We start from the raw sequence: 16,398 nt of genomic DNA, 5'->3' as shown, positions 1-16,398 counted from the left end.
TGCGGGTGCTCCTTCCAGCACTTGCAGGGGGCGTGCAAATGGTGGAAGGCGCAAGCTCTTCCCGTCCAGTGTTGGGAAGGTCAGGCATCGCAACCAACACAATTGGACTCTCCTTGGGGATTTGTGATTTAGAAGTACGCACAGTTCTTTGCTGTGCTTTTGCCAGCTTAAGTCTTTTCTTTTTTCTAGCGAGAGGATGAGTGCTTCCATCCTCATGTGAAGCTGAACCACTAGCCATGAACATAGGCCAGGGCCTCAGCCGTTCCTTGCCACTCCGTGTCGTAAATGGCATATTGGCAAGTTTACGCTTCTCCTCAGACGCTTTTAATTTTGATTTTTGGGTCATTTTACTGAACTTTTGTGTTTTGGATTTTACATGCTCTCTACTATGACATTGGGCATCGGCCTTGGCAGACGACGTTGATGGCATTTCATCGTCTCGGCCATGACTAGTGGCAGCAGCTTCAGCACGAAGTGGAAGTGGATCTTGATCTTTCCCTTTAACCTCCACATTTTTGTTCTCCATTTTTTAATGTGTGGAATTATATGCCAGTATCAATAGCAATGGCCTACTACTATATTTACTGTGCAAAACTAAAATGCACCACAGGTATAGAATGTAGATGGATAGTATACTTAATGGATGACGAGTGACGACACAGAGGTAGGTACAGCAGTGGCCTACCGTACTGCTATATATAGTATACTGGTGGACACTGTCAGCAAACTGCAAAACTAAAATGCACCACAGGCATACCTCCCAACTGTCCCGATTTTCGCGGGACAGTCCCGTTTTTTGGGGACTGTCCCGCTGTCCCACCCGCGGGCCACAGTGTCCCGCGGTGGGGGGGTTAGTTGGGAGGCTCTGTCAATCGCTGCTCTGCTTAGCAGAGCAGCGGTGAATAGACGCTGTGCGCATGCGCACAGCGTCTATTCAGTGGAGTCAGAGGGAGAGGGAGCATGCCAGCGGCTCACAGAGCGCTGGGCATGCCCCCCTCAGTGACGAAAACGGGGCGTGGCTCGCGATAGTGGGTCCTCCGCGAAGCCACGCCCCTTTTCATAGGCCACGTCTCCTTTTCGGGATCGTGCGCGGCGAAGCCGCGCGAGTATCCCGCTCCTCAAGTAAACAAAGTTGGGAGGTATGACCACAGGTATAGAATGTAGATGGATAGTATACTTAATGGATGACGAGTGACGACACAGAGGTAGGTACAGCAGTGGCCTACCGTACTGCTATATATAGTATACTGGTGGACACTGTGTCAGCAAACTGCAAAACTAAAATGCACCACAGGTATAGAATGTAGATGGATAGTATACTTAATGGATGACGAGTGACGACACAGAGGTAGGTACAGCAGTGCACTCTGCACTGTACTCCTCCTATATAATATTAATTATACTGGTGGTCCCCAGTCCCCACAATAAAGCAGCACACTGAGCACAGATATGGAGTGTTTTTCAGGCAGACAACGTATACTGGTGGTCACTGTCAGCAAAACTCTGCACTGTACTCCTGCTATAGCTGCTCCCCATTCCCCACAATTAAGCAGTGTGAGCACTCAGCACAGATATATTATGCAGCACACTGAGCACAGATATGGTATGGAGCGTTTTTTTCAGGCAGAGAACGGATAAAAACTGGTGGTCACTTATCAGCAAAACTCTGCACTGTACTCCTCCTAACAGCTGCTCCCCAATCCTCCCCACAATTAAGCAATAAACCAATCAACTTCTACAATAAACGGAGAGGACGCCAGCCACGTCCTCTCCCTATCATCTCCAATGCACGAGTGAAAATGGCGGCGCTGCGCCGCTGCTTATATAGAATCCGAATCTCGCGAGAATCCGACAGCGGGATGATGACGTTCGGGCGCGCTCGGGTTAGCCGAGCAAGGCGGGAAGGTTCTAACCTGCCTCAGACCCGTGTAAAAAAGGTGAAGTTCGGGGGGGTTCGGTTTCCGAGAAACCGAACCCGCTCATCACTACTATATATGTGTAATATTCCTAATCCAGAAAAAACCTAAACCGTATCTCTACCAAATGTGTTATATTCCATAAAGACATAACATAAAAAATGAAGAAGAAAAAAAGAAAAAAAAATTAAACAGTAATACCAAATGTAAGACTATGGAATCACAAAACAATAACATTCGATAACATTAGTTATATTTAATAATATTAATATATATTTACAATTTATGGATCAGAGACATAGGGCTATGTGCAATTAGCTGCAGCTGCCACCAGAACAGCTACCAGCATCCTCCCTGGATGTGTGAGCTGATTTCTCTTCACAGCCTGAAGGAGTGTGAGTGGTACTCAGTGTACTTATAATCGCAGGGTAGGCTGCAGCACTGGCCTGCACCTAACTGAATCTGCCCACAGCCTACATTAATATCATTGATGTATAGCTATCCTGAAGCCCACAAACCACATGGGTATTGATCCAGTTACAGTATTGTGTGTATGTGCCCTTCAGAGAAATGTACTGAGCTCAGTGTTTGTGGACTTTGGGCCTGATTAATGTTTGTAAGCAAAGCAAAAAAACACACAACTGGGCAAAACCATGTTGCATTGCAGGTGGGGCAGATGTAACATGTGCAGAGAGATATAGATTTGGGTGGGGTGTGTTCAAACTGAAATCTAAAGTGCAGTGTAAAAATAAAGCTGTCTAGCATTTGTGGGCTACATGCAAAAGCAGCCAGTATTTACCCTGCACAGAAACAATATAACCCACCAAAATTTAAATCTCTCTGCATGTTACATCTGCCCCACCTGGAGTGCAACATGGTTTTGCCCAATTGCTTACTTTTTTGCTTTACTTACAAACAGGAATCAGGCTCATTGCCAGGATGTAAAGATTTACTGAATGTGTTTATTTTATGTCTTTATATGCTTCTATATAATTACCTGAACATGCTAGCTAATGTTTTTTGAATTAAATAAAAGAGTTGTTTTATTTGTCTTTTGTGTGAAGATCTCTTCCTTACTTTTAGTACACATTCAGACACAGTTGGAAAAATGGGGTGATGGGTGTTTTCGAGGAGATAAAAGCAGCGAGGTTCATCGGGGCCTGGAAAGAAAATCATCATCTAAGGCATCTTCTAAAGAGCTCTTATGGTAAATTCGTTTTGTACTATAGTGAAAAAAAAGCATGTCTTAAAGCTTTGAAATAATAGGTTGTAGCTGCAAATGAACGTATTTTCTACAACAGGGTGTTCTACATCTGTCTCCCTCTTCTGTTTTATTACAAAACACAGGATTTTATAAAGACAGTGGTAGCTACAAAGGTGCAGAATGTAACATTTCACTTGATTTATGTTTGGAAAGATTTCAATTGTTTCAAATAAAGATAAATAAATCTAGTGAAAATGAATTACTATGTGCGTGCTTGGCTGGGCCTCACACTATTCACATTAAAAAGCTTTAATGACTATTGTTCTAGGTCTGCAGATGGTAGATCACAAGCTGAATCAGTCAGGGACAGGAATAATGTAGTGGAGACTGTGCAAGCATCTGACATAGAATTAGCACCTGCTGCAAAAGTAAGTATGATAGTCACAGTGTAATGCATGACATGTATAGCAAATAATAAATATGTTTTATTGTGTTGAATTCTGATTTTGAAGTTTTATTTTGTTCCTGATGTGTAAGATAATATATAAGAACTAAGATATAATAGTGGCAGTAAATTAAATTAACATCAAAACTTCCATTTAGTGTAACATTGTCTGAGAGCATTGGCGTTTCTATAATGGGTGCAGTGTGTGCGGTGCACACAGGCCCCTGAGTCCAGGGGGGGCCCACACCGCACCCATTTCTCCTATACTTACCTTTCCGGAGACCATCGCTGACCGTGTGTGGGCCCCCTCCTCTCCCGTAGCCATCGCGCCGCTGCTAGCGCACTGACCACTAGAGACTCTGGCACAGTTCCAAAGTCTACAGTGCATGGGCAGGACTTCGAAAAATGGCCCTGCTTACATTTTTCGGAGTCCTGCGCATGCGCTGTAGACTCTGGCACTGTGCTAGAGTCTACAGCACTCAGAGCGCTAGCAGCGGCGCAACGGCTACAGGAGAGGATGGAGCCCACAAACGGAGTCTGTACATGGGTCCCCTCCAGAGCCGGCCTTAGGCATAGGCAAACTAGGCAAATGCCTAGGGCATTTGGCATGCTTAGGGGCACCAGCAGCTTCTGCTGATTAAAATGATATGCGACATGTCTATATTCTGTGTGTATTCCTGGAAATCACTGTAATGTAGCATTTCGTATGCAGATACAGCCGCAGTCGCACACAGAATATAGGCATGCTGTATATAATTTTAATCAGCAGAAGCTGCTTGTACATCCTAGCCACATAGTAATGCAAATAAGATGCATTTTCATAAACAAAAGGCACCCGACGTTAGCAGAACTGCCAGCTGACTCATGCCAGGCATCTCTTGCAGACCTAGCAGCGGTGCTAGGGGGCACCAGCCAAAATCTTGCCTAGGGCATCATATTGGTTAGGGCCGGCTCTGGTCCCCTCCTCTCTAGAGACGCCCGTGTATGAGAGGATTATTTGGGATTAGTCGCTGGTTGTTCTTGTGCCATATAGGAAGATACTGGGGTACCTCTCAATGTAAAAACACATGAAATATATATATGACCCAGTATAAGGAACCTCATTGCTTTGAATTACAGTAGAACCACTCTGAAGTGCTGGGAAGTGGTGGGTGGCTTATCCTATATGTACAGTTTGTAAGGGATCTGTTCATAAAGAAAGCTAAAAATTAATTGTTACTTATTTATTTATGTACAGTTTCTTATATAGTGTAGCATATTCCATTGCGCTTTATCATTATACATCGCATCAGTTCGACTTAATGTATACCTTTGATAAGTAGCAATTAATGTTACTCACCTTTCCGGCAATGCAATGTGGTATCATGTTCTCCAGCAGTGCTGTCTTCTTCGGCAGTCCCTCTGGGCATGCGCCAACGGTTGACCTCCCAGGGGGCTGCAGTGACTGCTGGGAGGTCAGGGGGGCAGAGGTAGCACCAGGTCCTGAGATGGCGAATCTGAACTCCAGGGAGAAGTGGAAAGCTTTGCACTAACCATGCTACAGTATGGTGATGCGATTCAGCCACGGAGCGGGGGTGCCACTGGAGAAGTCAGGGACTTCTCCATGGTAACCCGCTCTGTGAATAGCAGAAAGCAGAGAAACTTTTCTCTGCTACACGAATAGACCCCTAAGTAAGAATTTATGGTACAGTATATACAAATAAAATGGCAGCTATATTACTGGTTTGCAGCATAGCTCCTCCCTTTGTAGCACCTGCTGTTACTTATAAAATGATTGAACAATTTCCATGATGTGCAAAAACATTATACTAGCATTTAAAGGACATTTTGAAATTCGGAAATATCTTTATTAATCTAAGAGGGGTATTTATCAAAGCTAGGAGAGAAATAAAATTGTGAGAGATAAAGTACCAGCCAATCAGCTTCTGTCTTACATTTTACAGTCTGTGTGGGAGATGTACTAAGCAGTGATAAAAGTAGAGAAGTGAGCCAGTGGAGAAGTTGCCCATGGCAACCAATCAGCATTGACGTAGCATTTATAATTTGCATACTATAAAAGTATACAGAGCAGCTGATTGGTTGCCATGGGCAACTTCTCCACTGGCTCACTTCTCCATCATCACAATGTCTCCGTTTGGAAAATGATAGGAGCGGATTGGTTGGTACTTCATCTATCACAATTGTATCTCTCTCCTAGCTTTGATAAATACCCCACTAAATCTTCTCTGTGCCTGTATTTTGGGGATTTTATACTACATTGTCTAGAACAATTTCTTTCTGTAGAACAAATTTTTCTGGGGTTCTGTCATAAAACTATCATAGATTGCAAAACATTAAAGATCAATTAGTCAACTAGTTGACATGCTACTATAAAAATACTTTTTAGCCATAGTTGATCAGATGTGTTCATTCTAAGTGGGGAATGGTGGTCATTTCGAGTTGATCGCTCGCTAGCAGTTTTTAGCAGCCGTGCAAATGCTATGCCGCCACCCACTGGGAGTGTATTTTAGCTTAGCAGAAGTGCAAACGATTCTATTGCAGAGCGGCTACAAAGTGTTTATGTGCAGTTTCAGAGTAGCTCAAAACCTACTCAGCGCTTGCTGTCACTTCAGACTGTTCAGTTCCTGTTGACGTCACAAACCTGCCCAGCGTTCGGCCAGCCACGCCTGCGTTTTTACTGGCACACCTGCGTTTTTCCAAACACTCCCTGAAAATGGTCAGTTGACACCCAGAGATGCCCACTTCATGTCAATCACACTGCAGCCACCAGTGCGACTGAAATGACATTAGTAGACACTGAGGTCACAGAGGTCAAATTTCAGCCTATGCAGTAGAGTAGTACTGTATATGACCTGTGTCCGAATAGCACTAGCTGCGCCCACTGTAGCTGCAGTACACCCATGCAGTACACTGCAAAAATTAGAGAATTATAGTACAGAGGAATAAAATATACTCCCACCCCCACAATAAATAAATAAAAAACAGTCCTTGTCCTCTGATCTCTCTCTGGTACTAGAAAATTGCATGAAGCTCCCAGTTTTATCAGTAACCAGTAGTGGGCTGAACCAGCCATGGTGGGCTTGGGCTTACGCCATAGCAGGGAGACACACATCATAGGGTACCCTTGCCATTGCATAAACTACCTCCAAACTGGTCAGCTCAGGCATTGGATTTCTCAGAAAGAGTGGACACTACCAATAAAGAGGGCCCTCATCCCATTGAAATCCCCAGGCCTGGGGTGAAAGCCTGGGGCTGTTCCCCAATACCCTAGTGGTGGAGGATGCAGGGTTATTAGTTTAAAAAATATAATTGAAATTGTTCTTTACAGTGGAAGTACAGGGCCCAGCAAGTCTGCCCCAGTATGCACAAGTGCCAGCATGCCCGGACATCAAGGTCCTGCTAACACATGTACCTTCACTGTAATGAAAATATTAAAATATTCAGTGTACTGTGTACTTTCATTATTTTAACACTTTATTAAACATTCTCTCACTCATACTACATACTTTTAGTCTTTGGCTGTGGTCGGTCCACTTGTCAATGTGGAAGTCCAAGATCTTGGTAAAACAAATAAATGCAGTGTCCTGATCCACAATGACAGTTGCCACATGGGTCACAGTCATATGACACTAACTGGGTAAGAATTGGACCACTGGTTAATTTAGACACTCCCAGTCCGTCTGATTGGAGTCTTAAACTGCTATAAGGCACTGAGCCCAAGTCTCTAGTGCTGGTTATGTCAGAATCCGTTTGGAATTCCCTCTGTAGGAACATATTCACAGGGACTGATGTTCTCAGTACAATAGCAAGTTTATTTATACAGGGTAAAGCAGTGTACAACTGTAAACAATAAGTAAAAATCAGGAATGATTGGAGAACACAAAATGAAAGGGAGAACTGGAATTGCACTTGCAATGCTGGGAGTCTGGGAAGTACTTGGCAGTACTGGATACTTGGGAACACACTTGTGATACTGGGATAGGAAACTCACTTGTGATGCTGGGAACTGAGGAGACATGGGATGCCAGGAGACTGAGTACACGGACACACTGAAGACTATGATTACATGAAAACGGTGTAGACTGAGGAAACCCTTGAGACACTGTGGACTGTGAAGGCACTTGTAATAGGATTGTTCTGTAGCAGAATTAGCACCATAGCAGGATGCACTTGAGCAGAGAATGCAGGGTTGCAGGATTGTACTGTAGAAGATTAGCACCGTAGCAGGATGCACTTGAGCAGAGAATGCAGGGTTGCACTGTAGCAGGTTAGCACCATAGCAGGATGCTCTTGAGCAGAGAATGCAGGGTTGCAGGATTGCACTGTAGCAGGATTGCACTGTAGCAGGATGCACTTGAGCAGAGAATGCAGGGTTGCAGGATTGCACTGTAGCAGGATGCACTTGAGCAGAGAATGCAGGGTTGCAGGATTGCACTGTAGAAGGTTCACAGAATAGCAGAATAGCACTGTAGTAGAGTATACAACATAGCAGGATGACAGGATTGCACTGTAGCAGGATCACAGGATAGCACTGTTGTAGAGTATGCAACATAGCAGGATAACGGGATTGCACTGTAGCAGAGTAGCTACACAGGATAGCTGTTGGAGTCTGGCAGTACTATGGATGATTTTAGCAGTAGAGACCAGCATAACCAGGAACAGGAACTGAGATAACCTTGACACGATGAACTGGCAACTAGGAGCCTGTGTGGCTGGCCTATGTAGTGAGTTCAGGTGCTGCTCACAGTTGTGGTAACAGCTAATTACCAAGCTGCAGATACAGAGCAGAGAGTGCTGAGCACCAGAGCAGAGAGCGCCACCGCAGGCATGGAGGAGAAACTGCATGGATCGTGACAGGTTATAGTTTGTGCCTTGTGTATAAGCCACTGGTCCTTGTCTGCAAGCCCTTGCTGGTTCTGTGGATACTCTGCCAGATTTCTTGCCTGTCCAAGTCCTGTTCCAGCCCTTTCTTCACCTACCTCCAGCCTAGTGTGTTAACCCTTCATCTACCTGTGCTCAGCCCACAAGATATACCATTCACTCTGTGCCTGCATTCCATCTACTCAGTGCCTGCTAGCCATCTTTACAGAACCTCACCTGCCCTGGCTGGGATTCCGACCCAGCTCTGACCTCACCCTCTGTGCTCCCATGTGTTTTGTGTCCTTGGTTACTCCCAGTCCTTTGTCCTGTAGTCTCCAGCCTATTGTGTGTGCCCCTACTTCTGAAGGTTTAATTAAAGGGGGCCCCTAAGTACTGGTGTGTGTATTTTGGACTAAGGGAACAGCTGTGGGGGGGGTGTTACTATTGGTAAAGACCCTTTTGAGGGTTATAGGCATCTCACTCCAATAGTGCTGGAGTTCCTAACACCACTGCTGCTGGACTGTGGGATGGGACCCAATGGTGAATGCTGATTCTGCATGCTGCAGATAGCTGAATCTCGTGAGTCTGACCCTGACCCACCGGCTGTTGTCACACAGTGTAGGTGAAGCCCTGCCAAATCACTGCGGGCTTCGGTCCCCGTCTCTATAAATTTATATATATATACATATATATATATATATATATATATATATATATAGCGATAGATAGATACACCATATTTGTTTTCCCTTCTTTTTAAGGGGGGCAAGGGAGGGGGCACCAAACTCCACCTAGCCTCCGGGTTACTGGGATGAACTTATGCCCCTGCAAAGATCTGTACACAGTAGCGGATCTTGCCACGGGCAAGCTGGACTTTTGCCTGGGGTGCCGCCTTCCGGAGGGCGCCGCACCATGGAAAGATCCGCTGCTGCTGTACCCCCCGCTGCCCGCTCTGTCCCTCTGCCACTGCCCCCCGCTGTGAAGGGAACTAGACGCGTAGCGTCAAGTTTCCCTTCGTGGAGAAGACCTTTACTGTGCGGTGCGCGATGACGTCATCGCGCACCGCACAGCAAAGGTCCTCTCCACGAAGGGAACTAGATGCGTAGCGTCTAGTTTCCCTTCGTAGAGAGGACGTTTGCTGTGCGGTGCGTGATGACATCATCGAGCACCGCACATCATTTCAGCGTCGCTACTACTGTACAGGGGGCATAACTGACCATGCTCCCTGTATGAAGCCACGCCCCTATTGGCCACCCAGGGCGCTAGAAACCCAAGAACCGGCCCTGTCTGTACAGTATGTCTATCTTCAGGCAGCATCTCACACATATGCGTCCAGCAAAGTTTTCTTCCTTATGAAAAAGATTTCCCCACAACTTTTCCTAAGCTTTCAATTACACAGACTACAGTATATCACACATAAACACGCAATGCTTGTAACCCCACAAACACCAGTTTACTATAATAGCATCCTCTGTTAGTGCATCCTTTACTGGAGGTCTCTGTGCAAGACTAGGGGCTAAATGTAATAGCATGTGAGCTTCCGGAGGTGTGGGACTTTATGCTAGTCTGCCTGTGTTTTTAAAGCGACACTCATTTACACAGCAAAACTATCCTGCCAGCTTGTAGGCTATTACTTTTAACCCCAGACATGTGTGACCGGGTGTAGTATGGTATACCGGCGGCCGGGCTCCCGGCGACCAGCATACCGGCGCCGGGAGCCCGACCGCCGGCATACTGACAGCGTGGCGAGCGCAAAGGAGCCCCTTGCGGGCTCGTTGTGCTCGCCACGCTGCGGGCACGGTGGCGCGCTACGCACGTGACGCTATTTATTCTCCCTCCAGGGGGGTCATGGACCCCCACGAGGGAGAATAGCTGTCGGTATGCCGGGTGTCGGTATTCCGGCGCCGGTATACTGTGCGCCGGGATCCCAACATTCGGCATACTGAAGACCACCAGTGTGACCATCTACTTTTTTAAACTACGTTACAAGTTACCTAAATAAAGCAGATTAGGCAGGGGTTTAGGACAGTGCCATAACCACCCTTTCTAGGTCACCCTATCTCTGTGTCGGCCTCGCCCACTGACTGCAAGATGTCATGTTGAGGGGACAGGGCTGCCAGCACCAGGAAGAACTGCAGCACTGCGGGAGCATCCTCTGGTGCTGTACAGACTATTGGCTATATGTTTGGACACTCTGGTGGTGCTGCAGCATTGACACTAGCTGCAGGGTGCTGTTCTAGGCACCCTGCTAGCCAGACACATGGCTGTGGGGCCGCCCACCATAGGCATTTCTATAATGGGTGCAGTTTTGCAGTGTACATAGGCCCATGGGGCCAGGAGGGACCACACCACACACACCCTGCACCCATATTTAATTACTTACCTCTCCAGAGTCCCTTGTTTGTGCTGCTGATCCTGGAGAAACCACTTGGAAAATGATGCCATGATTCGCTCATGCGCAGTACAGATTTGTCTCTGGCAACACGATGGGCGCCATGTTTCCAGAGACTTGCACATGAACAGAGTCTACAGTGCAGCAGAGAAGAGGGGACCTACAGAGAGGAGTCTGGACACGGGTCCCCTACTCTCTTAAGCTGTCCCTGGAGCCAACAGACCTGTGTGGCAGCACTACACACACACTCCTAGTTACCTGGTTTACAAACTAAAGGCCCATATAGACGGGCTGATGCAGGAGAGATGTGTGCTGAGCGAACCGCTCAGCACACATCTCTCCTGCTGCTCAGCACAGCGCGATCTGTGCTGAGTGTGCGGGGGGAGACGGGGGGGCCGCTGTGTGAAGTGAGCGACCCGCTAGCGACCCGCTAGATTGGCCTGCATGCAGGCCAATCTAGCAGCAGCGATAGCGATGCGCGGGGCTGCGCATCGCTATCGCTGTAGGGAGTACACACGGAGCGATAATGCTGAAATTCTAAGCAATCTAGTCAGATTGCTTAGAATATCGCTTAGAATACCCCCCTTAACTTAACTTAAATGGACAAACACTTGCCATAGGCCTCTTATTGAACTGTAATTTTCATAGTGATTGCTGCTGTCCCCGGCCTATATATTGGTGCAATTATTCTTCACAAGATAGAACTCCTTGCTGGCTGCTGCGGTCTCATGGAATGTGACAGGTTAATGCAGGGCCAGTCTCGGCAAGTGAGGAACACCTAGCGTGAATGTAGAATGGCAGTTGACAAGACAACACAATCAGCCTCCTGTCGCGTTAAATAGTAGATGAGTGCCTGACATCTCTTTTCTTGATTTTGTACTTCTACAGTTCTTCCAAATTAGAATTTGAATGTAATGGATGTTATGCTTCCCGCGGCTCCTCATTTGGAAATTACATTGTTTATTTCAGCTGCATAAAATGTTGAGTTAATGTCTAGTCCCACTTTCTTTCAAACACCTGAAACCTACATCTCATGAACACTTTCAGAAGGTGAAGCTATTTGCAAGTAATAGTATTTCTGAGTGATATTTCCTATAAAAACCTGAACTGTAGCATCATTAGTATACAATGCTTCTGTAGCCAACAATGAAGCATTGCCCGTTTGCATCACATAGTGGAGTTTGTAAGATCATAGTAATTCAAACACAATTAATTTGTTTTCACGGTTTCTACAAAAAAAAACCAGTAAGTGTGAGATCATGACATCACATTACAGCATCATTTAAATAAAAACTACATTATTTCATAAGGAACTGCATTATGCAAGGAAATGGTACTCTCCATGTTTTTACCACCATCCAGAAAAAAAGGTAAATTGCTGATAGAACAAATCAACTAGTAAATTCAATTGTAAATTCCTTCTATTACTTCTGTCGACAAAGCTACTGTGTACTCTAGGAGCAGTTACTGAATCTCTCTGCAGTTCAGCATTGTGCAGGTACAGGACACATTTCCAATATTAATCTGTCCATGTGTCATGCGCCCAATGTATACATTACAGCCAGTGCTGTATTGGGATATGGAGAACCAATCAATATACTGTATTCAGTTACAAAGCCCCAGTATAGAATTAAAAGTATTATGTTTATATAGCTCATATTTTATATACACACATTAAGGATAATTTCTGCTGCGGGGTACACTGGGCTCCACAAGGATTGGACAATGGGGTGTAGAGTAGGATCTTGATCCGAGGCACCAACAGGCTTAAAGCTTTGACTCTTCCCAGAATGCACAGCGCCGCCTCCTCTATAACCCCACCTCCCTGCACAGGAGCTCAGTTTTGTAAGTTGGTGCTGCAGTAAGCAGGCACTGAACAGAGGGGCTGCTCCAGGCAGCCCTAAGAAAAGCTTTTTATGAGGTAAAAAGTAAAGACTTCAAGGGCAGCAGCGGTGGTAAATGTCTTGTGACATTCACTGCTCCAGCTCTCCCCAGCGGCGCTGTACACTCCCGAGCCCTGGTTGCCGGGTACCTACAGCGGAGGCTCCGGTTTTCTTCACGTTAGACACACACGGCTGGGGCTCTCCAGGATCGTGTGGCCACGCTTCAGAAGGTGGTAAGTGGGTCCCGCTTGCGGGACCCGGTCTTTATAGCGATCCGGCGCGGTCAGTGGGAGGCGGGCCGCGCGTGCTGGCGGTGGACACTGTGGATACAGGCAATCCCACTAGATCACCAGGGCATGGGCGCAGGTCAGATTTTCTCTCTAAACCAATTCTTATATCGCCCACAGTACCCGGTGGTTTTGCCAGCAGAGGGGATAAGGCTTAGACCTGAAGCCCCTCCCCCAGCCCCAGGGCGCCATTTCTAGCAAGTGTTCCCGCCCTGGAGCTGCATATCTGTCTTTTCCTCACTCCCTGTCAGTGTCTGCGGCGCCATTATCCCTCAGCTCACTGTTCCTGGGACTGCTTGGGCAAATCCTCCTATGTAAAGCCGCCTGGTTGCCAGTGCTGTGACTTTACATGACACTTAAGTATTCTACCTGCCTTTTTTAGTCAGTGTTAGTAAGAAAGAGTGCATTTAGTCAGGGTTTATAGTACAAGTACCCTGTGATATAGATCCAGTTCTTACTGTGTACTGTTATATAATTTGTTATATAGCTGTGTAAGCTAGTCCAGTGCAGTATTATTGTCAGTAATAACCTCTGCATTGTACAAACTGTGACTATTTGTGTGTGCATTCGATAGCTGAGTGGGGTCCATTTCGTGTCTTTCACTCAACCTGCTATCCCTATATTCTATAACCTGAGGGGGCTTGGTGCGTCAGGTTTTATCTAATATAAGATTTTCACAAAGATATACTGTATTACGTATTTTTCTCTGTGATTTAGTCACCATATCTCTCCTTTATCTCTGCTAAAGCTGACTACACTGCGCAGGGGTTTGGGTTTAGAGATATAGTGCTGCTGATAAACTGTGTTACCTCATACTGCAAGTTATATCATGTCTGCTTCTGAGGGTAACGGTTCTGGGGCTGAACACATTGCCGGTGTTGCTGAAGCCACAGACCCATATGAGGAGAATATAGCAGCTGTGAGCTCTGGTTCTGGGGGCTCCTTGCCCCCCAGGGGGACTGTGGCAACGGAGGCACATACTGACCCACCGTGGGCCTTTTTTTCCACGCTTCTGCATACGCTAGTTCATAAACTAACACCCCCTATGGGACCCCCAATGCCGGTACAACCGTATGTGGTCCCTGCAGCTGACCCGCCGTGGGCGGACGATTTATCTGCTCAGTTAAAAAAGTTGAACCAGTCCCTGACTACTAAAAAGTCTGACCATCGCTCGCCTCCTAAGTCCAAGGGGTCCTCTAAGCGAGCGCTTGTCTCCTCACAATCCACTGCTGTCACTGACACCTCGTCTGATGAAGACGGCACGTATACTGACCCCACAGGTTCTGACTCAGATACGGCTGATGGGGAGGGTAGTTCACATGTGGATGTTCCTGATCTTTAAGAGGCTATTAAGTTAATATTATAGATTACGGATGATCCCGAAACATCCGTCCCTCCTAAGAAACCAGATAGGTTCAAGCGTCAGAAGGTGGTTAAACAAGTTTTACCTCACTCTGACCACCTAGTGGATATACGTCAGGAACCCTGGGAAAACCCGGGTACGAAGTTTGTGCCTCACAAGAAGATGCTGTCTAAGAATTGGGAAACGCCTCCTCCAGTGGACTCACATGTGGCCAGGATGGTGGTTTCCTCAGCTCTGCCTGTCACTACCGTCACGTCTCTAAAAGAGCCTACGGATAAGCGTGTGGAGGGTTGTCTGAAAGCGATTTACACCCTCACGGGTGCTGCGCAAAGGCCCACTATTGCAGTTACATGGGCTGCCGAGGCTATTGAAGCGTGGGCCTTGGAGTTAGATACTGAAATCTCCTCTGACCATGCTAGACAATGCTTGTCATATATTGTCACAGCTTCTCGCTATATTAAAGAGGCGGCTTCGGATGCCGGTATCGTAGCAGCCAAGGCCTCTACTACGTCAGTCCTGGCTTGCCGGATATTGTGGCTGAGATCCTGGTCTGTGGATCTGGACTCTAGAAAAACCCTGGAGGTACTCCCTTTCAAGGGAGATATTCTGTTTGGGGAGGACCTAAATAATATAGTGGCTGACTTGGCTACTGCCAAAACTGACACAAATATACACACGCACGTGCGTAAAGGGCCCAACTTAATTGTGGTTGCCCCTGCGTTCGTGCGTGTATATTAATTCAGGCGCAAGTGTATAAAAAACAAAATATAATATAAATTAATCTCCGTACAGTATCACTTTACTTAGCTGATCACACCGCTTAAAATCTAGGTGCCGCTCCCAATTAGTATTCTGAAATGTTACCAGATTCTACACCAAACAGTCACTTATATGAGAGAGCGCATAAAGATTTTAAACCATTTTTATTTCATATTAAAAAATATATAAAATTCAATTCTAACATCAAAATATGCATGAACCTGCCAAAGGCCTTTGGAACAATATAATTAATATTGCAACACACAAAAAAATACCTATCATTGATTAAAAAACCAGGTCAGTCCAAAACTAACACTTATCACCAGCTGCCACTTATTTGCATAATGGGCTTCAGGATTCCTTATATTTCCACTTAGTGGCTGGGATATGACTTAATGTCCCGCATCAGTATATTCCAAATCCTTTATCCGCAATGTGTAAGTGTTGGTATTACTTAAATTTCATGCATTAAATTGTTATTCAAAAAGTGCTGCTGCAAAATTCCCCCTTTAGTCCAAGATTTTATTCAGACTGTAGGACTTTATATAATTGTATAGCTAGGCTTGGTTTTCCCTGCAGGGAACGGACTCCCATCCAGTGACACAAGAATGGTATTGTGTCTATCACCTGAGAAATAATTGTCAGTTTTAGAGAACTATGTCTCACCTCACCGCAGCCCGGGTGTGATGTTGGTATCTTCCCTCCACAGACAGCCGTGGCTAGCAGTCAGGATTTCTTCACTAATACCGCTGTGCTCACTGGACGCAACGTGTCCGCTTGTGAGACCCCAAGCCGCTGCAGTATGCCTCCGGAGTCTCCTCTGTCGGGCTTCCCCCTACCGGAGCTTGTAGATTCACTATGTGGTGTGATATACTGCGGCCCCCAGCTGCGGCAGCATGCCGCTGGATTTCCCCTGCTGGAGCCGTCTGACTTCTCCTCACCAGAGCTCGATCAGGCAGTCTGTAGCGTTTCACAGTGAGGAGTGATGTTGCTGGTCCTCCCGGTCCTAAACAGAGGAGTCCGTTTCACCGTCCTAGTGGGGGGTGTCCAAACACGCTTGGCAGAGTATCCTTAACGCGTTTCTCCGTTATAGAATTTTAACGGTTTCATCAGAAGGTAAATGTCTGTGCTTGACCCACCTCTATTTAAGAGGGATCTCCTCCAATCAATCTCTCTCATTCATCATGAGGGGCAGGTGTGCAACAGGTGTGTATGCATATATACATTTTGTAGTCAGCTAAATAGACTCCAATTTAGTTGGATTAAAAAAACTATATCATATAAAAACA

The 16,398-nt window shown here is 46.2% G+C and overlaps 1 protein-coding gene across 3 annotated transcripts in view; it reads left to right on the top strand.

The window, feature by feature from the left end:
* PEX5L (peroxisomal biogenesis factor 5 like) overlaps window positions 1-16,398 on the top strand; it is a 519,042-nt gene that overhangs the window by 393,727 nt on the left and 108,917 nt on the right. For all 3 annotated transcript variants that reach the window (XM_063916322.1, XM_063916320.1, XM_063916321.1), the window contains 2 exons: window positions 3,000-3,123; window positions 3,449-3,548. In XM_063916322.1, coding sequence (XP_063772392.1) covers window positions 3,000-3,123; window positions 3,449-3,548 — 224 coding nt within the window. The remainder of the gene's footprint in view (window positions 1-2,999; window positions 3,124-3,448; window positions 3,549-16,398) is intronic.

This window comes from Pseudophryne corroboree, chromosome 4 (genome assembly GCF_028390025.1).
Source record: "Pseudophryne corroboree isolate aPseCor3 chromosome 4, aPseCor3.hap2, whole genome shotgun sequence".
NCBI lineage: Eukaryota > Metazoa > Chordata > Amphibia > Anura > Myobatrachidae > Pseudophryne > Pseudophryne corroboree.
Note: the sequence above shows the minus strand (reverse complement) of the source record. Positions and strands in the feature narration are given on the sequence as shown.